At 54.1% G+C, this 25,149-nt stretch overlaps 2 protein-coding genes across 6 annotated transcripts; both read right to left on the reverse strand.

The window, feature by feature from the left end:
- Positions 1 to 902: 902 nt before the first annotated feature.
- Positions 903 to 10,682, reverse strand: Carns1 (carnosine synthase 1). 4 transcript variants are annotated; one of them, XM_005384333.2, is made up of 10 exons: positions 10,590 to 10,669; positions 10,177 to 10,195; positions 8,727 to 9,000; positions 7,930 to 8,019; positions 7,195 to 7,682; positions 6,782 to 6,956; positions 6,610 to 6,692; positions 5,602 to 5,833; positions 5,222 to 5,502; positions 903 to 3,126 (listed from the first exon to the last, which is right to left on the reverse strand). In XM_005384333.2, the coding sequence occupies exons 2-10, from the start codon at positions 10,177 to 10,179 to the stop codon at positions 1,900 to 1,902; spliced, it is 2,853 nt and encodes a 950-aa protein (XP_005384390.1). In that variant the 5' UTR covers positions 10,180 to 10,195; positions 10,590 to 10,669; the 3' UTR covers positions 903 to 1,899. The 4 variants fall into 4 exon arrangements, with proteins under 4 accessions (XP_005384390.1, XP_005384389.1, XP_005384391.1 ...); XM_005384332.2 differs by having other exon boundaries at positions 6,610 to 6,695; XM_005384334.2 differs by lacking the exon at positions 8,727 to 9,000 and having other exon boundaries at positions 6,610 to 6,695; positions 10,590 to 10,682.
- An 8,185-nt stretch (positions 10,683 to 18,867) lies between these two features.
- Positions 18,868 to 24,977, reverse strand: Tbc1d10c (TBC1 domain family, member 10C). 2 transcript variants are annotated; one of them, XM_005384348.2, is made up of 10 exons: positions 24,810 to 24,977; positions 24,387 to 24,565; positions 23,589 to 23,688; positions 23,290 to 23,397; positions 23,097 to 23,203; positions 22,777 to 22,891; positions 22,106 to 22,171; positions 21,789 to 21,978; positions 19,834 to 19,988; positions 18,868 to 19,541 (listed from the first exon to the last, which is right to left on the reverse strand). In XM_005384348.2, the coding sequence occupies exons 2-10, from the start codon at positions 24,536 to 24,538 to the stop codon at positions 19,200 to 19,202; spliced, it is 1,335 nt and encodes a 444-aa protein (XP_005384405.1). In that variant the 5' UTR covers positions 24,539 to 24,565; positions 24,810 to 24,977; the 3' UTR covers positions 18,868 to 19,199. The 2 variants fall into 2 exon arrangements, with proteins under 2 accessions (XP_005384405.1, XP_005384404.1); XM_005384347.2 differs by having other exon boundaries at positions 24,792 to 24,976.
- Positions 24,978 to 25,149: the final 172 nt, after the last annotated feature.

The following is a 25,149-nucleotide window of genomic DNA, read 5'->3' on the forward strand; positions in this document are numbered from 1 at the left end:
TCAAGGTCCCTGTAGGGCAGAGATCTGGGGGGAATCAGTGTACCGTTGAGCTGTTACTAGGCTCTTTCCTTTAAGGGTTTGGGGCTCCTAAATATGATTTTGTTTTTGTTTTTGTTTTTTTGAGACAGGGTCTCGCTGTGTAGGTCAGGCTGGCCTCAAACTCACAACGGTCCTCCTGCCTCAGCCTCCCAAGTGTTGGGATTACAGGTGTGCACCACCATGCCCTGCTAAATATGGGCTTTCATTAATTTAAGCACCTTTGGTAATTGGACTGCCTGGTACAGACAGAATAAAGACACTTAATAAAAGTTGCTTGAGGGGCTGGGGATTTAGCTCAGCGGCACAGCGCCTGCCTGGCAAGCGTGAGCTCATGAGTTCGATTCCTGGTACCAGAAAGAAAAAAAAAAAAAAGCTGGTTGAAAGGATGAGAGTCAACACACCAAACTTGGTCTGTGACTTTGGATTGGGCATGGATTCATGCTGGATGAGCTGATGTGTGTGTGTCAGGGGGATGAAGTTGGGCCAGACTAGGCCTTGGTTGAGTTCTGGTTGTTAGGGACTGTCTGGATGTGCCTTCCAGTTGTACAAAGTAGGCTGGGCATGAACTCAGACGGACAGAACTCAGGGGTCTGCAGACTGACAGAGGGTTATTTGGATGTGACCTCAGGTTGTAATCCCACCAAAGGAGAGCATCAGGTTTGGGCCCTGATGTGGGAGTAGGACAGGCCCCTGCCAAAGGTCAGCCCAGAGGCCCAGCCAATGGAGTGTTTTTCCCCTAGCCCCTACCCATTGCTTCCTCCCCAGGCCCTGTCCCCCTCACAACTCCCCCAACCAGCCCCAGCCCCACCTAGCTGAGCCTAGGAGGAGCTGTCCAGTCCAAGAAACCTATTCCAGACTCCAGATATTTCACTAGTCCATAAGCCTTTATTTGGGAAGGGATGCCTGCTGGGGGAGCTGTCCACTGTTCCTATGCTGTACAGAGATAGTTCTTGAAGCAGTTTCCCTAAATGAAGAACGCAGTGCAGACACCTTCTGCCAATCCTAGTTAGATGTTCCAGAGGCCAAAGCACAGACACTTGGTGGAGGTGTATGGTGCATGGGAGGCAGGTGTTCACAAGTCTCTGAGCTGTTTTCGATGAGGGTACAGAGGCTGAGGGGCCTAGAAGCTGAGCAGGCATGTAAGACTTAGTGAATGTGGGAACCTGGCCCCAGCCCTTGTGTCCATATCCCTGGTGGAAGGACCGTGGGGATAGTCACTTTTCCTCTCTGAGCCTGTTTCCTCATCTGGAGAATGGGGACAATAGTATCTCTGTGAAAGTATGAGGGGAGGCGATTACTCCTGACCACAAGCCACTTGCTTCTGCTTCTCAGGCCATTTGAGACAGGGGCACTGCCAGAAGGTTTACACTGGGCTCTAGAACTACCCTAGGATATGGATAAGAAGACAAGCATTTAAATCTCAGCTCATCATGGGATTTGTCCAAGGCTGGAGGCCCACCAAGGTTCTTCCCTGTAGGTGGCAGGAAGAGAGACAACCCTGGAAGGGTGGAGAAGAGGGCCTCGGTCTGGGTCCACTCCCATTTGGGGTGGGCAGTTGCAGTGTGTGTGTGTAACTCCTGGTACTTTTCCAGGGCTAGAGTCCTGGGGCAGCTGTGAACTGCACCGAAGCCTTTGAGAGGCCAAGAGGGCTCCCTACACACATTTGTTTTATGGCCCTTAGCCCAGGAGGATTTGGTGTCAAAATGGCCCTGCTGCTCTGAAGCAAACCTGAGGCATGGGAGCAGGCCAGGCTGGGGTTAGAGTGGGGTGATAGGCAGAGACAGACAAGAAGCACACCAGCAGGTAGAGGGCACTACAACTCCTCCCCTTAGCACTTTATCCCCACCCCTGGCTCCAGGACTATTTGAAATGAGACAGAAAATGAGCAACCGGGTAGTTGGGCCTGTCGATGCCCAGGCCCTGACAGAGGCCCAGCAGGCGGAGGCGGGCCTCAGCAGGGCTGGAGCCAGCACAGGCCACACTGCAGTAGGGCTCCTCATACTCGCCAGGCACCAGGGCCTCCTCCAGCAAATTGAGGCGCAGTAGGCCCTGGTCATGCAGAGCCTGCAGGGTCTCTCTGCTGGCTGTGGAACTCAATGCCTGCAGGTGCTGAGACACCAGGCACATGATGCCCACCAGGTGACCACGAGCATGGGGGTGGGTGGGCAGGGCAGGTCGCAGACCACAGGCCACCATTGCAGCAGCCAGCAGCAGATCCACACCATAGAGCTCCAGGATCCAGTCCCGCAGGTAGAAACCACCCATGCGGGGGTTGATCTCGATGAGCCGAGGGCCAGCCCCAGTCAGCTTGAGCTCCACATTGAAGACACCATCAAGCAACCCGCAACCCAGACAGCAGCGGAAGGCTGCCTGCACCAGCTGTGCCTCCTGCTCTGGTGCCAGCCCCGTGGGCATACAGGCTGCTGTCTCCGTGAAGCCAGGCAGCCTCGTGGGGCCATTGTCAGAGACAAAGGCAGCCAGCAGCCGCCCACCAAACACCACCAGGTCCACATCATGCTCAGTGCCCTCCACAAACTCCATCAGCAGCATGGCATTGCCCCAGCCCAGCCCAATGCCTGGATGGTCAGCCTCACCCTGCAAGTCACGGGCAATCCGGGAAAAGTGCTCATGGCACTGTGACGCATCCTCCACCAGCCGCACACCCACTGCACCTGCCCCAAACTCCAGCTTCATCACACCTGGGAGGGGGACCTGATGGACAGCCCTCTCCACATCTGCCTCACTCTCCAGAGGGCAGCAGGCCACAGCATGGAGGGAGGGTGCAGGCCACGGCGGGCCGTGACGGCGAGACAGGTGCAGCTGAGTGCGGCTCTTCTGTTTAGCCAGGCACATGGCAGCCGGAGGGCTGCAGGGCAGTCCCAGCTCCTGGCAGAGTAGGGCTGTGAGCACCAGGCAGTCATCCCAGTAGGAGAAGCAGCCATCTAGCTGTAGGCCACGTGCTCGCACCAGCTCTGCCAGGAGCCGCGCATTCTCCTCATCCCTCCGGTGCTCCGTCACATCAAAGTGGATAAAAGTCTGTACCAGCTGAGACGCAAAGTGGTTGGGGTCTGACTCTACCAGGTGCAGCTGCAGAAACCACAAGAGGACAAGACACCCAGGTGAGCAAGTGGTGGGTGCAGAGGAGACTAGATGGGCCCCACAACATTGTTCCAGCCCTCAGAGGAGATGGACTCATAAATGCTAGCTATTCAATAAATGTTGATTTTTTTTTTCTTTTTCTTTTTTTTTTTTTTTGAGGAAGGGTCTCACTCTGTAGTGCAGGCTGGCCTAGAACTCTCAGAGATCCTTCACAGTGCTGGGATTATAGGCATGTGCCACCTAGCCTGGCTGAATGTTGATGATTGATTAAATGAGAGACCTATCCCAGCCTGGCGGTGGGGGAGCATCCTGAAGGAGAGAATGCTAAACTGGAGCTGAAGACTAAGCATCAGTCAGAGGAAAGAAGAGGCAGGACAGACAGCTGCAGGGGAAAAGGTGGAGGAGGTAAGAGCTCAGCAGTGCATTCCCACAGGCAGCCTCACTGCAGGGCTTTCAGAGAAGCCAAGAAGGTTGGGGTTCAAGACAGGCGGTTTGGTCTTCATTCACACCAAAAGTTCTGGCACTGCAAGGTACCCACGGGAGATTCCTGCGGGGCTCTGTATCACCAAAGCTTGTGGCCCAGTGTGGGGACACACATACAAAGCAGCTGAGACTCAGGGCAGAGGTAGCCACTGAGGTGGGAAGGGAAGTGGCTGTCTGCTCCGTAACCCTTGGTGTCAGCAGCAAGCAGCATTCCAGCAGGAGAACACGCCATGTAAGGCAGGGGCAAAGAGGCAGGGCAAAGCTGGAGGGGGGCTGTCTAGGGGGTGTGACACTGTTCGGGTGGAGAGGAGGCCACTGGAAGACTAAGGCCAGCAGGAAAAGGCCCCAGATTTTGGTTTTGGTTTTATTTTTTCACTACTGGGGATTGAATGGAGGCCCTTTGCACTGAGCTACATCCCCAGCCCTTTTCTATTTAGGGACATGATCTCCCTGAGTCACTAAATTGCCAGGGTGGGCTTGAATTTGTGATCCTCCTGCCTCAGGCTCCCAGAGCGTTGGGATTACAGCCCTGTGCCACCACACCAGCTGTTTCTTATCTGTTCAATAGGGATAAAAATGTCGACTTGGCTGGTTTGCTCAAGATTTTATAACGGAACCCACTTCTGTAAACCTGATTGAGGATCTGTAAGGTGCTTCCCAGCATTTCTGTGGGTCCTAGGCCCTAGGAATTCAACCACAAAATGCCTGCCCTTTGTCCAGAACAGAGCTAAGTCCCTTAGCTTAGCATTTGAAAACTGGGTTCAGCTATGGTGCCACTTCATGATAGCCCACCTTTATGCTGTAGGATGTATTTTTTATTTTTATTTTTTTCTGCCCAAACTTGTTCTGCAGAGCCCATTTTCCTCCTACTCTTTTTTTTTTTCTACCCATAATAAAAGTGAAGCTTTGCCACCATTAAAAAACAAGAAAATGTCCAGGTGTGGTGGCACATGCCTGTCTGTGATCCCACTACTCAGGAGGCAGAGGCAGGAGGAGCGCCACAAGTTGGAGGTCAGCCTGACTACACAGTAAGTTTAAGGTCAGCTTGAACTACATAGCGAGACCCTGTCCCAACCTCCCTAAAACAAACAAACTGGGCTCTAAACCGGGAGTGGAGGTGCATGCCTATAATCCCAGTATCTGGAAGACTGAAGCAGGACGATGGCTAGTTGAACCCAGCCTGGACAATTTAGCGACTGACGCTTTTCTTCAAAATTTAAATAATAGTAATAAATGGGCTGTGATGTAGCTCAATGTGAAAGTCCTAGATTCAACCCCAGTACCATAAAAACAAAACAACCTGGGCTCTGGAACTAACCCTAAATCTCGCCCTTGACCCCTGCCTGTCCCAGGCCATCTACGCTGGCATCCTCATCTTTCCTTTCTATAGAGGCCTCTGTGCCCTGGTGGAGCCCTTAGGAGCTTAGCTACCTAACCAAGCAAGGCACGGAAATCGGCCTCGCCCTAGCAGGCACGCCCGGCCCAAACTACCCTAGCATTGTTCCGCCTCAAAGGCGAACCCCGCCCCCTCGCTCCGGGCCCCACCCCGAGCCACGCCTGGACCACTCAGGCCGCAGCGCAGGGCCCGGTCCCCGCCCACCTTGAGCCCGTAGTCGCGCGCCGCCTCCCACACGAACTTCTTGCTGACGCCGCCGGCGCCAACCAGCAGCAGCTGCTTTCCTTCCATGAGGTAACGCGCCGAGCGCCGGAGCATGGTCTCCACCAGCGGCGCAGCCGCCGCCTCCTCGGCCGCCAACCCCAGGCGGGGCGCGGCCCATAACCCCTCCAGCGTGCCGCAGGCCTCCAGGCACAGGCTGCTGTTCAGCTCGAGGGCCACCGGGGTCAGCGCGCGGCCGGACACTGTCAGCGCGAAGTCCACGCCTGGGCCGGGCGAGGGATGCTGCTCAGCGCGGACAGCCCTCGGCCTCGGCCCGCGGAGCCCGCCCGCCCGCTGCGAACCCGCTGCGCGCCCGCACTCACCGAGGCAGTCAGTGCAAGCCCGGCGCCCGCCGCGCTGCTCGGCGCTCAGTCCAGCCTCCAGGGCCAGTACCGCGGCCAGCACGGCCTCAGCTGCCTCCTTGACGCGCTGCCTCACGGCTGCCACCTGTGCCGCTTCGCTCAGGCCACACTGGGCCAGCGCCACCTCCAGCGTCCTCGGCAGGGAGTTCTGGTGCCGCAGAGGCCGATCCCCACGACCCACTCCGCACACCACCTAGGCAGGTTGCAGGTCAGGGGACTGGGCTAGGAGGACCCCTGCTGCAAGCACCCCTCCAGGCCGGACCCCTCAGTCGGTATTCAGGAAACTCCATTCTCCAGTGTGACTCAGACTGACACTCAGCTAGTATCATCTGGCCCCTGGCCCCGACCCTACCAAGGCTCAGCTAGGGTGCCTGCTCCCTGAGTGGCTCCAAGCATGCTTGCCCTAGCTCCTGCAGCCACTCTGCTGTGTCCTAGCCCTACATGTTCCCCAGAAGCCTCTTCTCCACTGTAGCACTGGCTTACTTGAATGCTTTCCTCCAGCTTGACCCAGAGCTGTGTACCCAGAGGGTACCCCAAGCCTTCTGAGCTCTCCAGCTTGGAGGCACCCTCTTCCCGAGGACTCCAGGCCCTGGAGGTTTATCAGAATCCCTGGGTCAGCCTCTTCTGTGGGCAGGAGCTCTCTGAGAAGATAATCAGCCCCCTGGGCCCTGGGCCCCAGCATGAGGCTAAATACAGGGGCAGGAGCTCCTGATACAGAAGGGGCTCAAGAGAGTTGGAGTGTCAGACACAGGAGGCTCTCCATTGGTCACCAAAATCCCCCCAAGCTGGGGATATAGCTCAGCGGCACAAGCGCCTGCCTGGCAAGTGCAAGGTCCTGAATTCAATTCCCAGTACCAAAAAAAAAAAAAAAAAAAAGCCATCCAAAATCCCCCCAAGAGATTGTCCTGTCAGTGGGACTGGGCTTGGGTGAGGGACAGGGTTACCTGGATCTGCACCCCCCCTGCTCACCTTGCTCAGTAGGGGCCTATCACCCTGAGTGCGACACACCACAGCACAGATACGCACAGCCATCTCGGGGCTGGGTGAGGGACCTCCTGGGTGAAGAGGCGGAGGTCTAAATCCAGCAGAGTCCAGGAAGCCCTGCCATGCTCCCACCCCAGCTGCCACAGGCGGCTCTCACCTGGGAAGGGCAGCCGGGCAGGTGGACACATGGCCTCCACCAGGACACTCTCTTCTTCCTCCAGTTTCTCCAGCAGCGCCAGCACTGTGTCCACCACAGCACCCAGCTCCACCCGAGGGTGCAGACACAAAGCCTGCCGCCCCCGCCAGCGCCAGCCACTGAGCTTCACAGCAACCTGCAGCAGGAAGGGGAAAAAGGGCTTCCTTGACACCACCCCATGTACCTGCAAGGAGGGATGTTTATGCCACTGTGCCAGAGAGTAACTAAGGTAAGAGGGCAGGGCATTGCCCCACCTTTGGGGCAGTGGCAGGGCTAAAAGTTGGGGACAGCTTCCCATCAGGACTTGGGTACCACTCATGGGTGCCCTCCTGCTGGCATCTGCACAGACCTCAGGGTGGGCAGGAGCCTGTTACCTGCACAGCATCACCTAGAGCCTCGGAGTGCAGAAAGGCCCCTACTTCCTCTTTCACCAGTGTTTCCTGGCCCTCTTTGCCACTCAGTTCCACCAGCCGTAGTCCTGGGCTGGCGTCCCCTCCCTGCAGCAGCCCTGGAGGCTTGTAGGTGAAAGCCAGAGTAGCTGGCACGGCCACACGGCCCTGCTGGGACAGCAACCGCCTCATCAGCAGCCGGTCCTCCAGCAGCCGGGCCAGCTCCGCTGAGGCTCCTGTGGGGCAAGTCAGGTTGCGGGCCAGCTCTGCTGCCTCCCGGCCCCAGCCAGGGCCCAGCCCCAGGCCTGGCAGGAAGTAGGTGGCACGCCGTGGGGGCACAAAGTCATCCAGGAATGTCAGGCCCCCTGGATAGAAGCTCACAGCCTTGGAGACCAGCAGGGCCGCCTCACCCAGATGCCCTGGTGCTGGCACCTTCGTCAGCCAAGCTGGAGACAGGCAGAGGAGCATGTTTCCTGTAGGCAGAGGGGGGCAGGTAGCTGGCCAGTGAAGGCTTATATCCCCAGTGCCCAACACCTCCAGCCTGGCCCTTGTGCCACGGAAGAGACAGTTCTTCCCAGAACCCACCCCTACTCAGAGTGTGGCAGCTGGTCCCATGGAATGCAGGCAGTTGCCAAGGCTGGTGGGTATTTTGGGATGTGGCTGGGCCAGGGCGGGGCTGCCCTTTCTGTAGCAGGGTGGGGAACTTGGGCACACACTCACCCGGGCTCTGGACCCCACCCTCCAGCAGCACAGACAGAAAGGTGCTGGGGGATCCCAGAATGCACAAGGTCACCTCGGCACCAGGGCAACCTTGGGGGTAGAGACATTGCCAAGTTCATCAGGGCTCCCTTTTCTGCCTCTCTGCCCACCACCTCCAACTCCCACCCTCATCCTTGGGCCCCCAGGTTCTTTTTTTTTTTTTTTTTTTCCCCCCCAGGTTCTTTTCAGTAATTGGATGAGAAGAGTACAGGGCGCAGGGGGAGCTGTCTGCCCACTTGGCCCCAGGAAGCTGGCTCCCCTTCTCTCCTGCTGGTTGGGCTGGGTGATGGAGACCTGGGTTTAGCCTGGGCTCTGAATTCTCTGTGACCTTGGAAGGGCCACTGTTTCTGAGAGCCTGTTTCCCAATCTGTACCTGGGGAGCAAGTCTCTGATTCTCATGTATTCTAGGAGTGAACGCACTGTCCACACAGAATCATTTGTGGCTACACAAAGATAAAGCAGGAGAGGAACTTTGGGGTCCCAGTGCTCAGTTGCCTCCACAGCTTCTCCCAAGATACTTCTTGAGAAGCTTTGGCTCTACAGAACATGATGTGCAAGTCCCAGGGCAGTGTGTGTGTATGTGTGGGGAGAGCCCTGACCTCTGACTTCACTGGTGCCAAATGTCTTTTGCCTTTCTGTCTTCAGATGGAACCAGAGCCTAGGGAAGGGGCCAACCTCAGCAAGGATGGGGAGCAACTGGACTGATGGTCCCTCTCTGCCCCCCAGGGATACCCCCCATCCATGGAGCCCTTGGGCACCTGTGTGGGGCACCTGGCTTCGGTCCTGAGTCTCCGGAAGCCCAGCTTGCTGCAGACAGCTCTGCAGGAGGCTGTAGTAGTAGACAGTCCAGGCCCGGGCCTCGGCACCCTCAGGGGAGCCTTTGCAGTCCAGGCCCACATCCTGGCGCCAGGAGCCAGGGAAGCAGCTGATGGGTGGCAGGCCAGAGCCCCCTCTCCCTGGCTCCTCCTCTTGGTCCAGGTCCTTGGAGCTCAAGGGGCAGTCCCACTCGGGCCCCAGTGGATCCAAGGAAAGCTGAGGGGGGCAGAAGTGGTAGGACTTGGACAGGGTGGGCAGGTGAGTACGTTCAGTCACCCAACAATGTGAGCTGTCTTGTTCAAGGGCCCAGGACAAGAAGGAGTCAGGCTGAGGGAAAAGCCCAAGGGGCAAATGTGGGAAGAGTGCTTTGTAAACTGTCAGGTGCGGTGCCTGGGCTAGGAGAGCAGGATCCAATGACCTGCTAGCTGGATCAATGACTACTATCCTGCACCAGGTCTGCCCTAGCTTGGTTCATAGAGGCAGAGCTTTTTCTCTGTTTTGTTCACTGAGGCAAGCCCAGTACTCCAAACAGTGACTGACACACAGTAACTCCTCTATAAATGTTTGCTGAGTGAAGAATTGACCAATGAGCATAACAACCACTTATAGGCATTCATTTCTCTCTGGGTTGAGTGCCCCCTCTGCCAACATGGAGTGTGCTGCCACCTAACTATATAAGTGAATGTCTTTCACCGTCCTCAAGTAGGCACTGAAGACCTGCCATGAGCCAGCCCTGGGTAAGCATTGGAGAAGGCTAGTGCCCTCTTTCCAGGTGCCTGCAGGAAATTCTATACTCCTGCCCTCTGAGGCTGGCTGACTTCCACATGGGGCTACTGGGTGCCTCAGTGTGACCCAAGAGGAGGCACTTATTCCTTGCAGTTCCCTGGTCTGGAAAATGCCTGGTGCCTGCCCTATCCCATCCTTGGGGTGTTCATGAGGCCAGGAACTTGGAGAACCACCTGGTGATTAAGAATGTGCTGTGGCCAGGATATAAGCAGTCTGGGCCTCAGACCTGGGCTTAGATTCTAGTTGGCCAAGGCCAAGCTCTGGGGCTCTGTGCCCTCTCCTAGCAGGGGAGCTCCCTGACGGCCAGGACTGTGGGCTCACTTCTGTGTCCTCAGACCTAGAATGGTGCTGGCTGCACAGCTGGTGCTTGACAAATGTGGAATCACTGTCAGGGGGCTGACAGTGCCCACTTTCCAGGGTTGATGGGGGACAGATGAGGGCCTGGCACATGCAGTGAGGGTCAAGAGGTTGGAGCTGGTTAGAGATCTCAACCGTTCACACCGGGCAGCCCTCAGGGTTAAGCCCCTGGATGCCAGTCATTGCCTTCTGGGCCCACCCTCTGCCCAGGGAGTTGGGCCTTTGGTGGAGGGACCACAGGAGACTCACCATCTTGCAGGTGGAAAGTCTGAGAGACAGAAACAAAGCCGCAAGTCAGGGCCAGCCAGGTCCCTTTCCCATCTCCAGCCCCTAAGACTTTTGGCCTGGCGACACCCTCCAGCTCCTCCTCAATCCTGTCCCTACTGGCACATGACCGTGGTTTCCATCCCTGCCCCGCCCCGCGGAGGAGGGACTTCTGCTTTACCAGCCCCAAGCGTCCTGCACCCCTGAGCTCCCCTAACTCAGGTTGCCCTGGCTCAGCCCTTCCGACGTAGGGCGCCCAGGGGTTCCCGAGAGTGCGCTGGGTTAGCGTCGAGGGTCCCGCTGGCGGGTGCCGCAGGGGCTCAGGGTCCCCGTCCCGCCGCCCCTGCTCGGCAGCCCCCCTCCCTGGCTCCCCCGGGGCGGGGCCGGAGCCGGGGTACCTGCGGGTGGTGCTGGCTCGGAAGGGATCTGCGCGAGCGGACGTGAAGGCAAACGCGGCACGGCGCGTGGGTGGCGCAGCATCGCCTTATATAGCTTGCCCGCCCCGTGCATGCCCAGTGAGAGGCGGGGCGGCCTCGGACTAAACCGCCCGGGCCCCGCCCCCTTGTCCCTGGCCAGAGGCAAGCAGCAGGGGGAGGGGGATTGGCGCTTGGATGGCAGGTGGTGCCGAGCTGGCCAGGGAGAAAGTCTACCGGACAGCAGAGATCTGTGGAGACACAGACCAAGTCCTGACAGGGCCAGGGGCGAAGGGACAAGGACTGTAAGAAAGACAGACCCCATAACAGAAAAGAGGGGAAAACAGAGGGCAAGGAGGAAGGGGGCAGGGGCAGGGAAGAGGAGGCGCAGGCAGAGCCTGGTACTAGAACCACCCTGGGGGTGGGGTGGCAGAAAGGCGGGCGGGGTGAGGTCCGAATCCCTGCCCTTAGCTAGAGCCTGAGCACCCCCACATCCAGCCCTGCAGCTGCAGTTCCAGCCAGGAGCGCCTGACCCTGCTGCATGCAGATTCCCTCCAAAGCCCTCCTGGGCCAGATCTCTGTACTTGTGTAGAAGGAAGGGAACAGCCTGGAGCAAGGGTGCCAGCGCGCAGAGGGGCTAGGGTGTCTGTAAGATCCGGGCTGTCAATCAGCCAGCCCCAAGGAGGGTCACATACTTGCAGTTACACCCACACGCAGTGTCCCCAAGACACATACACCCTGGTGGATCCCCCAGACGCCATCTCTGAGTTCACACCATCTCTTCTAGTGTATCACATCAGTGGATTCCAAGTCTAAGTCTGAGAACCTCCCTTTCTGATGCAAAGCTCACTTTCCTTCTGCCTTAAATGGGTCTATTCCCCATCCTGTAGGGCTGAGCCACACAGGCAAGCTGTCCTGTCCTTGTAATTTCTCCTCCGACGCCCCACCCTCAGATGCTCCCCATCCTCCCCAGCACCCACTGTCTCCAAGAGTATACTTGGTTAGGGGAGGGTGTTGAGGAGCCTGGCAGCTTTTGAACTGTTTCTGCCACTTCAATCACAGCAGCCTACGCAGACCCACTCTATCTACTTCTGGAGGGGCTCCAAGAGGGGAACTCCCTTTCCCCGGGCCCTCCAGCCCAATCCACAGTGCTCCACCATACTTAGTAGGGTTGCTGTGGGCTCTCCCTGTCACTGCCCAGGCTCCTGGCACGAGGGGCAGCCACCCCAGACAATCTGCCACCCTGCTGCCTCTGTGGCCTGAGATAGAGAGATCCCACTGTGGATGTCATCCAAAGAGCATGAGCTTTGACATTTAATGAGCCAAGCAGCGTCTGGGGACTCAGTGTTCTCATCTTCAAGTGGGGATAACCTTGCATATGTAGCACAGGCTTAGCTGGGCAAGGGTGCCTGGTGGTGTCTGAGCACTCTGTAGTTCCAGTATCAGCAATGCTTTCTCCTCCTCCTTCTTTTTGTTTGTGTTGAGACAGGGTTTCTGCTAAGTATTCCAGGTTTACTTGAACTGATTATGTAGCCCAGGCTGGCCTTGAACTCACAGCAATTCTGCCTCACCCTCTCAAATTGTGGGATTACAAGTTTGCCCCACCACACCCCACCCATCAACAACATTTCTTGACCTTGTCAGGCAATGTACAAGAACTACATGTGTGGTTCTCCCTTAATCTTTAATATTATGAGATAGTAGTTATAATTCTCTACCTTTACCCAGAGAAACGTGAGGCTCAGAGAGGTTGTGTGATTTGTCCAAGGCCATCCAACTGGCAAGAGGCAGAATGTGAAGGCACATAATAGTCAAGATTCCAGAAATTCAACACAAGAACAGAATATTAAAAGCTGTTAGACGAAGCCGGGCATAATGGAGCACACCTGTAATCCCAGCACTCTGGAGGCTGAGGCAAGAGGATCACTGCAAGCTTAAGACTAGCCTGGGCTACAAAGTGAGCTCAAGGCCAGCCTGAACTGCAGAGGGAGACCCTGTCTCAAAAAGACAAAAATAAAAAATAAAATAAAAAAAGTGAAAGCTGTTAGAGAAAAGAAACAAGTCACCTATAAAGGAAAGCCCGTCAGAATCATAGCACACTTCCCAACACAAACCCTCAAGTCAAGGAGAGCTTGGAATAAAGTATTTCAAACTCTAAAAGAAAACAACCTCTAACCCAGATTTATGTTCCCCACAAAACTGTCTTTCAAAATTGATGGAAAAATAAGATACTTCCATGACAATACCTGAAGGAAATCATGACCACCAAACCAGCAGTCCAAAATAGTCTGAAGGACATTCTAGAAAGAGATAACAAGGACTGTAACTCCATGAACAACCTCATAGAATGAATCCACCAGGCAAGGCAAGCAATTAAAACAGGGAAAAAAGAAAGTCAGCAACAGGAAAATAATATGATAAGGATAAGTCAATACCTTCAGTTATAACCATCAATGTTAATTGTCTCAACTCACTTATCAAAAGAAATAGACTGATAGAATGAATCAAGAATCAAGATCCAGGCTGGGGATATAGCTCAATGGCACAGTGCCTGCCTGGTGAGTACAAAGTCGAGTTCAATTTTTGGTACCCAAAACAAAAGCAAAAACAAAAAAAATGCAAGATCCAACAATGTGCTGCATACAAAAGAATAATTTAATTAAAAAAGAAATTCACAGAGTGAAAGTCAGGATGGAAAACAATACTCCATGTGATAGGAACCAAGAAAAAAGCAAAAATAGTTATTCTATTTGCAGACAAAGTGGATTTCTTGCCTTCAATTCACTTTGTAGCCCATGCTGGACTTGCAGCAGTCCTCGTACCTCAGCCTCTTGAGTGCTGGGAGTTTGAGGCCAGCCTGGGCTACAAAGTGAGTTCAAGGCCAGCCTGAACTGTATAGTGAAACCCTGTCTCAAAAAAAGGAAAAAAAAAAAATCAATGAATCAAAGAGCTGGTTCTTTAAAAGATAAATAAAATTGACAAACCCTTAGCCAACCTTACAAAAAAAAAGGAAAGAAAAGACACATATTCATGCAATTAGGAATGAAGAGGGTGAAATCACAACAGACCCTGCAGAAATCCAGAAGATAATCAATGCCTACTTTGAGAACCTATATTCTAGTAAGATGGAAAACACTGAAAAAATGGACAGGTTCCTAGATACATGTGAATTACCAAAGCTGAATCAAGAAAATGTAAAAATTCTAAATAAACCACTATCAGTCAATAAAATTGAAGATGTAATTAAAAACCTACCAACAAAGAAAAATCTTGGCCTGATGGGTTTACTGCTGAATTCTACAAGAAATTTAGAGATCTAATACCACTACTTCTCAAACTCTTTAATGAAATTGTTAAGGGAAGCAATACTCCTAAATTCATTCCTGGAAGCAAGAATTACCTTGATACCAAAACCAGAGAAGGGTCCTATCAAAAAAGAGAATTATAGGCCAGTCTCCCTAGTGAACATGAATGTAAAAATCCTCAATAAGATACTGGCAAACAGAATGCAGCAAATCATCAAGAAGATTCTACAAATGACAGAGTAGGATTCTTCAAGGATGCAGGGATGGTTCAACATATGCAAATCAATAAATGTAATACACCATATTAACAGAGCCAAGGACAAAACCAGGCTTAGCCAGGCATAGTGGTGCACACCTATAATTCCAGCACTTGGGAGGCTGAGGCAGGAGGATTGCTGCAAGTTAAAGGCCAGCCTGGGCTACAGAGTGAGTTCAAGGCCAGCCTGAACTGCATAGCGAGACCCTGTCTCAAAAAGACAACAACAAAAAAAGGCCTTTTTTCTAATGAACGAAGTAAAAGGCCTTTATGTTGAAAACAACAGTACTCTGAAAAAGAAGATTGAAGGGGATATCAGCAAATGGAAATATAGCTCTTGTTCTTGGGTAAGAAGAACCAAGATAGCATTTTTAATAAATGGTGCTGGAAAAACAGGCTGTCCACATGCCGAAGATTAAAACTAGACACATATCTTTCACCATGCACTAAACTAAAATCAGAATGGATCAATGGATCTAAATATTAAAATAGAAACACTAAATTTTCTGGAAAATAGAATAGGTAAAACTCTTGAAGACACTGGTGTAGGCAAAGACTTTCTGAACAAAACCATAGTCACACAGGAAATATCACAAAGAATCAACAACTGGGATCTCATCTTATTAAAAAGCTTTTGCAAAAAAAAAAAAAATTAAAAAAATAAAAGGCTTTTGCACAGCAAAATAAACCACGAATAAAGTAAAGAGACAATCTACAGAGTGGGAAAAAAATTTTACCAGCTGTTCCTCAGACAAAATATATTCTAATATCTAGAATATATTAAGAACTCAAAAAATTCACACACCCCCAAATTTGAAGACCCGATCCAAAAATGGGCATCTGAAATGAATAGATACTTCTCAGATGAAGAAATGGCAAATAAATACATGAAAAAATGTTCAAACTCACTTATCATTTGAAAGATGCAAATTAAAACAACACTGAGATTCCATCTCACCCCAGAAATAATGGCTGTTATCAAGAAATCAACCAATAGCAAATGCTGGCAGGACTGTGGGGAAAAAGAAACTTCTCTATTGTTGGTGGGAGTGTAGACTGGTGTAACCACGTGGTAATCAGTGTGGAGATTTGTCAAAAACCTGAAACTAGAAGTTCTATTCGACCTAGTTGTTCCCTTGCTTGGCATTTTCCTGACAGAATTAAAAGCATCATGTCACAGCAATATATGCACAGCCATGTCTATAGCAGCCCAGTGTGTAATAGCTAAATCTTGGAATCAGCCCAAATGCTCATCAACCGAAGGACGGATAAAGATGTGGTTGAGGGGATGGGGACAGAGCTCAGCGGCACAAGCGCCTGTCTGGCAAGCGCAAGGTCCTGAGTTTGATTCCCAGCACCAAAAAGAGAAGATGTGGGTTTTTTTTATACATACAGTGAAGTACCACTCTGCCATAAAGAAAGATAAGCTTGAACCATTTCTAGCTAAATGGATGCACCTTGAGACCGTACTCTGAAGTGAAATAAATTGGACACCCGTTTAAATACTGCATTGTTTCTCTGATGTGAGAAACCGAAAGTATAAATAAGTATTAAAATGTAAAATAGATACTGGGAAATGGGAAGAAAATGTTCAAATGAGAAGAGGAACAAGGGAAGGGGGAAGGAAAGAAGGGCAAAGGAGAAAAATAGAAGGCAAAAATGGAAACAAAGCTTTTGTGAACAAGGAGGGGAAAGGTTGAAAGGAGGGCAGGTGAGTGGGATAAAAGAAGCAGCAAGATGTATCATGTAACCGTATAACTTCTCTATGATGAATGTTATCACTATGTATCTCTAAAATGTACCAATAAAGTTTTAAAAATCAGAAAACAAAAAAAAAGTCAGAATGTGCTTACAGGCACAGAGAGCATTGTGGTGCTGTGCCCCTCCCATCCACCATGGCCGGGCATCAGTACACTCGTGTTTGCCTTGTGGGTGATAAGAGAAAAATTCTGAGATGTCTTAAATTTAATTACAAAGGTGGGAGAGTGGAGGGGAAGAGAAATTAATCCATTAACAGCTTCAGGCCAAGCCAGCAAAAGACTGTTCCATGTTGTTGAATGTCTGTTGGGAGTTTTGCCTCCCAGCTGCAGGCGTGGGATCATGAAGGTGCCACTGAAGTTTACAAGCACAGCAATCAAGGGCAGTGGTGCTCCTTACGACTGCCTTCCTGTCCCACCCCTCTCATCTACAGCCATGTAGATTCACTGTACATGATTCATGCTTTCCTTTCCGAGGTTTCGTTATAAAATACCCTGGCTTTTTAGACATGGTAGACATTTTTCAGCTGCTCCCTAGCCTTCTTGCTGGTGGCCTCAGGACTTGCTCTGGCACCTGTCTTTCTTCAGGCAAGCATCCATAATACCTTGATAAACCCTTGTTCCAGAGATCACTCTGTCTCAAAAGTTTTGGCTGAAACAAGGAAAGGGAGGAAAATCAGGGCTGGGCACCTGCAGTCCAGCCCAGGTCACTGGGACTTGGGGCACACAGACAGGGCTAAGCTGGGTAAATCCAGAGCTAAGCTGAGCCAGATAGGGGTGGGGCAAGGTGACACATTACTTCCGTTCCTGCCCAGCCAGACTGAACAACAGCTATAACAGTGACACTGGTAGGGAGGTGGATGGAGGCTGGCCTGGGAGCTCTTCTCATGCCTTTATCTATAGGAGAAAGCTGAGGCCCAAGGAGGGTGAGAGAACCTTCCTTGTGCAGCTTCACCGGGTGTCCAAGGCTGGCCTTAGAGCACCCAGGAGAGCACCACCCATCTCTCACATGTGCACAGTGACCCAAGGTGGGCTTCTGTTTGCCTTTCTGTGCCCCCCTCAATATCCTCTGGACTGATGCAGGCTGACATTTCTGTAGGTGCTGTCCCAGCTTCAGTACCCACAAATTCAGTGCTCTTAGATGTATGTATTGCTTCCCTCCCTGATCCCCTTTCCAAGCAGGGTTTTATTTTATTTTATTTTCCAAGCAGGTTTATAGGGAGCTGCTGGGTCGGCTGAATATGGTTGTGCGGTTGCTCACTGCACAGAGACACCTGGCTACACAGCAGCTCCCGAAAGGCCATGCTTGTACTCGTGCAGAAGTGCCCTTGAGAAGGTGAGCACAGAAGTGTGTACAGAAGGAGGAAGCCAGTTCTCTCCTGCTCTGATGTCTCAGTGCAGCTTCCAAGGGAATGGCTCATAATGGGACCTGCAGAAGGACCAAAAGTCCCCCCAGGAAATGCTTCCCTGAGTAGCCAAGCCAGTGACTCCACCCCAGCCGGAGGCGTCTGCTGGAGACTACTTCCTCCTAGAGTCTGGGGCCAGCCTGAGTGGCTGCCACCCTACTCCACCCAGCTCATGAGAGAAAGGCCCAGGGCTGAAGCTGTGGCATTCTTGCTCCCCTGGTCTCCCTAAAGGGTTTAACTATGAAAGTCAGGAAGCAATGGGTGGGCTCCGCCTTACCTACTACAGTGCCTGCGCCTCTTTTAGACCTCCCTCCAGGGCCAGTCCGCTCTGCTGCTCCCTGTGGCCTTGGGCTGGGCCCTTAGCCACTCCCACCCTCCTTTTCTCTAGGAAGGCAACCAGGCCAGCTGCAGGGAAATGGGACTGCATGTCTGAGAAAAGCTTTATGAATTTCAGGTGAGAGGGTTATTATTAAGCTTCAAGTACCCCAGTGGGTGGAGAGGAGCCTGAAAGTCCTCTAGATCTTAACTCACAGGACCCCAGCTGCTGCCCTGCACACAGTGGGGCTGGGACCTGAGCTGGCACCTGAGGTGGCACAGGACTGCGGGGTGGGATGGATGCAGGAAAGGGCACCCCCCTCGGGAGGGCAGGCCAAAGTGAGCGGCCAGAGGGAGATGGGGACAGCTTCACACTGCAAGAGTAGCAGCAGGGGTGAACCTTGGGTCTCCCATAGGCAGGGAGGCTTTGGCAAGTTTGTCCACTCCGGATCCAAGCTCTGTTGGGGGCCACGGTAATGTTTCAGCACAGCCGTGGGAACAGACACACTGAGCACTCTACTTTGTGGTCCCCCACGGAAGCATGGGCCTCCAGACGCTTGCTCCTGGTACTCTGTCCATTACACACCTACAGCAGGCTGGTGAGCTACAGGGAGGCAAGGCAACTGGGGATAGGCACTGTGGGGACACACGCCTGCATCAGAACCAGCCCTATTGTCTAGATGATGGCTCATGTCCCAGGCACCCCAGGCACCCACGGGGGCAATTAGTGTGAGAAGGAGTTTCCATGGTGGCGGTCCCGAGGGGGTACACCAGGGCTAAGGGAGGGACAAGGGCCGGCAGGGCCTTTCTCCTTTGTCTTGGGCACACTAGGCCTTTGTTCTTGCCTGGCTCTCTTTGACAGATGGGACCAGGAGCATGGGTGGGGGGACTGACTTGAGTTAGAGTTCCCCACCCCAGGGATTCCTGACCAGCCTGGAGGAAGGGCAAAGAGAGGCAGAATAGGAGTGAGAGCCCCAACCCTGGGCCCAGCCTCCCCTGGGGAGCTCTCTTTCCCAAGGCACAAAATCTTACCTGCCCCCAAGGGGTTGGGGCAAGAACGCTTACAGTTGGTTCCTCTTGCTGGTAAACACCTTCCCCAGCAGCCAATGGGCAGCCACGCTGTGTCCCAGGGCAGGACCAAGGCTGGCCCAGGGGAGGGCAGGCTGAAGGGGAAGGGGCAGCTGCCCAGGGTTTCGGGGAAGGCATTTGATCCAACTCCACCCAGGCATCTGCTCAGTCAGACTTTATTCCAGAACCTTCAGCAGCCCCAGGGTCCCTTAGCCCAGCCAGCAGTCTCCACACCCCTTTAGTGCTGGCTTTAATACTGCTACCAGATAGCTGGTGGTGGCCAGTTTGGGTCCCCACAAGCCCCCACTCTGTGACCTCCCTTGTGCCTGACAGAGTGCATGAAGTGGGGGAATGTCTCCTCCCCCAATGTGTGGTCCTTGCTGGGAATGGAGGCAAGACACCAAATCCCAGCAGTAAAGTGCGGTGCCCATTTGCAGGCTGGCATCAGCCATTCAGATGATTGTGATCAGGGGGCATTGAGTCCACCCTCAGAAACGGGTGTCTAGGAAGGAGCTTCGATGTGTTCTGGAGGGGCCCTCTATGGAGGGTCCTTGGGCCCGAGTCAGCAGGCCATGGAAAGTCTTGCCGCGGGTCTGCGGTTTGCGCCGTGGTGGCCTGGGCTCCTCCGGGGGCTGTATCACAATTCGGGGTACCTCAGGTTTGGCACCTCCTTGAGCTCCTGCTAACTGCTGGGCCTCAAAGATGGCTTGGGCCCCCGGCAGGCGGGCCTGTGGCTGAGGGGATGGTCCAGGCGATGACTTGGGCAGCCGGGCCAGCTGGACCCGCAGCTCTCGCTGTAGGTCCTGCTCTGACAGGGCCACGCTGTGCACCTGTGGGGAGCAGTTGGTGCTGAGTTTTCTTGGACTGGAGTGGGGGCAGGAAACCCAGAGGGCCTTGCGGGGCAGGCAGTACACAGCTCCAGGAAGTGGCTGAGGGCAGAGGGACTTGCAGACAACCTTGCTGGGGAGCCACAGAAAACTCGCTGAGCTCTGAGGTTTTCATATTCTCTGCAGCTCAGATGGCAAGAACTGAGCCTGGTTTTCACTTTGGCTGCCTGATCTGTGACTCAGTTTCCCCTACTATGCATGGGCCATCGAGGAGGGGCAAGCAAGTGGCACCTACCTGGGGCATGAAGATCTCCTCCTGCAGCTGGGCAGGGGGAATGGCTCGAAGGGCACCAAGCGTCTCCAGGAGCCCTGGGCAGGCCATGCGCTGCTCTGCAGTGCCCAAGGCCAGGCGCACCAGCGTCAGCCCCACACGAAACAGCACCTTGGCACCTGCAGGCCAGAGGGGGGCAGGGCTCACCCACTAGGAGACCAGCTCTGTACCCACACCTCCTCTCAGCCACACTCCTGCCACCTCCTGCCCTACCCACAACTCAAGCCAGGAGCAATGTCTGAAGGAGACTGCAGTCTGGGGGTAAGGCACTGGCCAAGCCGGTCTCAGAGTCCCAGACACTTCCAGAGAAAGCAGCCTGCCAGGAACCAGGGGCTACTGTCATCCTCATCCAGAGACTTCTCCTGGCTCCTCCTTTCCCATGAGGAACAAGGAAAGGCTGAGCGGGTACCTGTCAAGGCCTTTCCCGTTTGGATCTACAACCCTTTGATTCTAGAAAGAGTCTAGGCAGAGCTTTCACCCTAAACCACAGCATGGTGCTCATGTGCAAACATGCTCACTCACACACAGTGACCTTAGGCCAGTTCTGGAGCCTCACAATCCCTCCCTGGCAGCCTCTGATCCTCTAAGAAGAGCTGCCAAGGGGTAGTGAGACCTAGTGACAACTGTGACTTGCAAAGGAACAATCACACTGCTAAACTCATCACTGCTATTAAAGGGAGCCTAGGCAATACATGCCCTCAGGTGGAGGAGGCAGGGATCAGCTCAGCCACCACAATCAGTCCCAGCTTGGAGGTCTGAGGCTGGGGGGATGGGACAGATAGATACACGGATGGTGACTTGGGACACCCTAGCCAGAGCTCTAACCAGCAAGCAGTCCTCCCCTCCGTGTGGAAGGCCTAAAGCTGGCTGGGCACATAGCAGGTGCTCAACAAATATACTAATTAATTTCTGGTACTTCTAGGTACACATACAGAACAGAATATAAGAGGGTTACTGATGAGCAGGGTATATCATGGAAAAGTCCCAAAGACCCCAGGGTCAGCTCAGCTCTGCCTTGATGTGCCTTCTGCTCTTTGCCCACAGCACCCACCTTTCTGACTTTACTTCTGTTTGTTGGGGGTTTTTTTGGTACGAGGACTTGAACTCAGGACCTTGCACTTGCCAGGGAGGCGCTGTGCCGCTGAGCTATCTCCCCGGCCCTTCTGACTTCACTTCTGTAGGCCCATCCTCCTGCATCAGCTGGAGGTGAGCGGCCACTAGAGATAGAACCCAGGGCCTCCTCAATGTGAGGCAGTCTACCAATAAATGTTCCTATGACTTTCTCCTCTCTCTGTCTCTATGTGTGTGTGCTGGCAATGGAACACAGGGCTTAGTGACTTGCTCTACCACTGAGTTGCATCCCCCAGAAACATCTTTAAAAACAGCAATTACTTCTTGCTGCTCCCCTGACACTCTGTCACATCTCTTTTTATTTTCTTCACAGCACTTATGACATTCTATAAATATCTTGTTAATTTGTACCATCACCTCCCATCCCCACCTCCACCAGAAGGAAGGTCTCACACTCAGGTATTTCTGGCTCCAGAGCCACCCAGGCCTGGAGCCTGGGGTTGCTCAGCAAGTGCCTGCAGGCTCTGAGGAGCACCTCCTATCTGGGCTGAGCCCTCAGACTCCTCGTGCTGTGATCTCCCCATTCCTACCCTGGACCTCCCAGGGCAGCCTCCCTGGCCCCAGCCCTGCCCAGGGCCATGCCTGGCCTTCCTGTGGTGCTCTTCACTGTGGGGTGGGGGTCCCCATGCATTACACTCATGGCTGTTTTCTCCAGAATCACAGAGGGAGAAAGGCCTCAGAGGGACCAGGAGTGGCAGTTCCTGAGCAGAGAGACCTCAGAGCTGGTCAACTAGCTCCCCAGGGCATCCCAAGGCTCCAGGCGCCAGCCACAGAGCCACCCCACTCACCCTCGCTGAGAAAGGCATCCCAGATGCGCAGCACTGTTGGGAAGGGCAGGGAGCGGGCGAAGAGGCACAGGAACCACTCGGGGAGGTAGAGCAGGGGCCCGACGCCCACCTGCTGCAGGTGCTTGTGAATGCGCGGGAGCAGCCGCCGCAGCAGGGCCATGAACACCTCAGCATCCAGCTGCACAGCCTCCTGTGGCCATGTTCATCAGCCTGGCTGGCTGTTGCCACCCAGCACCTCCTCTTCCAAACCCCAGGCTTCTACCCCCAACCCCAGTCCCCAGGCCTCCACACCTCCTGTGCCTGTCTCAGCCTCTTACCATTTGGGGCCCATAGTAGCCGGGGAGGTAGACCTCACAGATCTGCACCAGGCACCAGAAGGCCTCCTGGGGACAGCACATGCCTGTGAGTGCTCACCAAGGAAGAGACCATGGAGGGGTGGCAGGATGGGAAAGGGGTTCAGGGGCACCATCAGGAGCCTGGATTCAGAGCCGTGCCTACCCTGCTCAGTGCCTGGGGGCTCTCACCAAAGCCCTTCCTCTTCTACAACTAAGGCCTACTGACAGGTTTAAGGCTTGGAAGACACAAGGCTCGGGCTGCTAGATATGAGGGTCACAGGGTTGGGGCTCACTGAGGAAGGGGAAGGGTCCCAAAGTTCAAGTCCTGGATTCCTGGGGTCACTGGGATCAGAGGTCTCAGTCACAGAGCTCAGAACTAGGAGTTATAGTTATGAGGCCAAAGTGAAAACATCAGACTCTTAGGTTAAGGGTTCCAAATTCTTGGAGTCAAAGTCATTAGACTTGAAAGTCACTGAAGTTAGTGGTCATATGCCCTGGGTTACTGGCCAGGGTCTAGGTGTAAAGGATCCCAGATTCCTGAGGCCAGAGTTCCTGAGGCTGGGCTGAGGTGGTGTGGGGTCTCATGGGATCAGAGCTCAGGATCACAGGGTCAAGATCATCAAGGATGGAGGGTCAGAATGGAGTTCACTCACCTCTGGGGGCAGGTGCATGAGTAGCACAGCTGCTACAGGGCCCTGAGCCTGGCAGTAGCCCTGTTCTGGCCGATACAGGGTGTAGGCCTTCAGTACCTGGAGGAGCCCCTGCTGCCTGTGCCAGAAGACCCCATTAGAGGCTAGCCTAGCCTTCCAGGCATCCCTTCCCCACCCTCTGTGGCCTCTGCCCAAGCAACAGCCTCCTCCTGGGCCTTGCTGGGTCCCTGGGAATGCAAAGAGGTGAAGCTAGAGTGGGGAAGCTAGGCAGAAGCATCTAGGTGGTGGGAGCCTGGGGTCCCTGGGTACTGCTGGCTTCGTACCCATGACCCTGGGGTGACACAAACATCTCATGCAGAGGGAACTGGCGGTGCAGATCCCTGCCAATGGTTTCCATCCACTGAGGGTCTCCTGGGGCTTCTGCCAGCGCCTGTGGGTGAGCAGGAAGGTAAGGGTGGGCTCCGGGTAGCAAGGAATTCTAGGCAGGAGAAGTGGGACTCTTGCCAACTTCCTTACCTGATAGGTGCCAGGGCTGTTCTTCTGACATGCTTGAGCCCCACACAGTAGGGGCCAGCAGCGGGCCCGCAGGGCTGAGGGAATGCCTTTCCGGCACTGCATCTTTACCTGCGGGCAAGGCCAAGGGGCTCCATTAAGCAGCCTATCTGTTCCTGCTGGAAGGCCCCAAGTACAACCTCCCCTCAGCCAAGGCCCAGCAGGAGGTACTAGGTCATAGCATGGGTGAATTTTGCCAAGGCACGTTAGGAAGCAGAGGGGAAGGAGCCAAAGGGGCGTGGAAAGATCCTCTCTCTCCTCACCTTCTTGTACCGTCGGGACATGGTTTTCTCCCAGTGTGAGGTCATTTCCACCCACTTCATCTCCCGCTGGCGGATGAGGTCTGCAGGGGGGTGACCTGGCCTGGGGGCACATGGCAGTTATCCTGGGGCTCCCAGCTGCTTCCCACAGCCCACACCTGCTCACTCCAAGTTAACCAAGGGATCCTAGCCACTGGCGCTGGAGATGTCTAGGGGGTTTAGGGAGTGATCTGTGACCCATAGCTGCCAAAGGCTGCCACAGGGACAGGAAAGGCTGTGGCTACAATATGGGCAGAAGTAGGGGAGACTGGGTGAGTAGGTGTCTGTTGGGGAGGGGCTGGCTGGCTGTCACCCAGGGTAAGAAAAGCTTGTTGGACATAACCCTGGACTGGAAGCCAGGAGTCTGCTTCTGTCTCTGATCTGCTGTGTGACCCAGAGCAAGTTTCTATCTGTCTGTGGACTTGTTTTCCTGTTTGTACATTGCAGAGGGGAAGGGGAGGAGGGGTAGGTTCTATGATTTGGACCTGAGGTTCCTGGGTAAAGGTAAAGGAGAAAAGTGCTCAGGCCCAGGGATGGGTGCAAACCCTTGGAGGCTGGCATAAAAGAAACATACAGGAGTCTCCTCCACATCACCCTCCCACTTTGGGCTTCCACCTGGAGCCTAGAGGGGAGTCCCTGACCAGATGCCTACAGCCAGATCCTCCTCATACCCTCTAAACTGGGCCTTACTCCAGAATTCAGCCCTCAGTCTCTATCCTCAGTCTTTGATCCCCACCCCACCCTCATTTCTGCCCCACTTACCCTGGTTCCAGTGAGCTGCCCCCAATGAAGCCATAGCGGTCAGCCTGGCGATATGGGCCAGGTCCACTCAGCTCTGAGTCGGACCCCAAAGAGCTGGAGTCATCCTGAGGCTCTGAAGTCTGTACCAGGTCCTCCCCCAGGGCCTGAGCCATGGCGCTCCAGACCCCTGATGCCACCAGCTGCAAGATGTGGGGAGAGCCAGTGTGAGGGCACCTCCGGACCCACTTGGGGCCTGGGTTCCCAGCCAGCCAGGTCCAGGCCCTCAAGCCTGGCTGTGGAGTCAAAGAGATTAGCTTTCAGGGTATCTCTCCCAGCCTGCTGTGTGCTCTTTTATTGGGGAGTGGGCTGGGCCCTGAAGGGGCAGAAATGCCAGGCCCAGCCGCTGTCCCCACCAGTTTGGCTCACCTCCCTGCCGCACCTCACCTCCTCCTCTCACTTCCTCTTTAGACTGAGCTTCAGCAACCCACTGGGGGCCCCTCCCAAGTGTATGGGGGGGGTCACCCCTTCCTCTCAGAGGTTCTTCTGGCCTACCCCAGTATCTCTGAGCCACAGACTCCTCCCACCATCCCTTGTGCTGGGTGTGATGGGGCCCTACCTTGTCAGAGAGTAGCAGCCACTTTAAGGTTTGAGGTTACTCACATGTGTAAGTCAACTCAGGGTTCCAGTAAGACTTAATTCTCTTTTTCTTTTTTGGAGACAGGGTTTTGCTATGTAGTTCAAACAGGCCTTGAACTCACTGTGTAGCCTAGGCTGGCCTTGAACT

Source organism: Chinchilla lanigera, unplaced genomic scaffold (assembly GCF_000276665.1).
Source record: "Chinchilla lanigera isolate Chin_1 unplaced genomic scaffold, ChiLan1.0 scaffold00021, whole genome shotgun sequence".
In the NCBI taxonomy this organism is placed as follows: domain Eukaryota; kingdom Metazoa; phylum Chordata; class Mammalia; order Rodentia; family Chinchillidae; genus Chinchilla; species Chinchilla lanigera.

Coding starts and splice junctions, on each gene's coding strand:
- Carns1 (XM_005384332.2), bottom strand. Junction 5,834..6,609: donor ATAGGCCCCTACTGAGCAAG/GTGAGCAGGGGG, acceptor CAACCTGCCTAG/GTGGTGTGCGGAGTGGGTCG. Junction 5,503..5,601: donor GGCTTGCACTGACTGCCTCG/GTGAGTGCGGGC, acceptor CGCCCGGCCCAG/GCGTGGACTTCGCGCTGACA.
- Tbc1d10c (XM_005384348.2), bottom strand. CDS start 24,538: ATGGCTCAGGCCCTGGGGGAGGACCTGGTACAGACTTCAGAGCCTCAG. Junction 23,398..23,588: donor TGTCCCGACGGTACAAGAAG/GTGAGGAGAGAG, acceptor CCTTGCCCGCAG/GTAAAGATGCAGTGCCGGAA. Junction 21,979..22,105: donor GCTACTATGGGCCCCAAATG/GTAAGAGGCTGA, acceptor ACATGGCCACAG/GAGGCTGTGCAGCTGGATGC.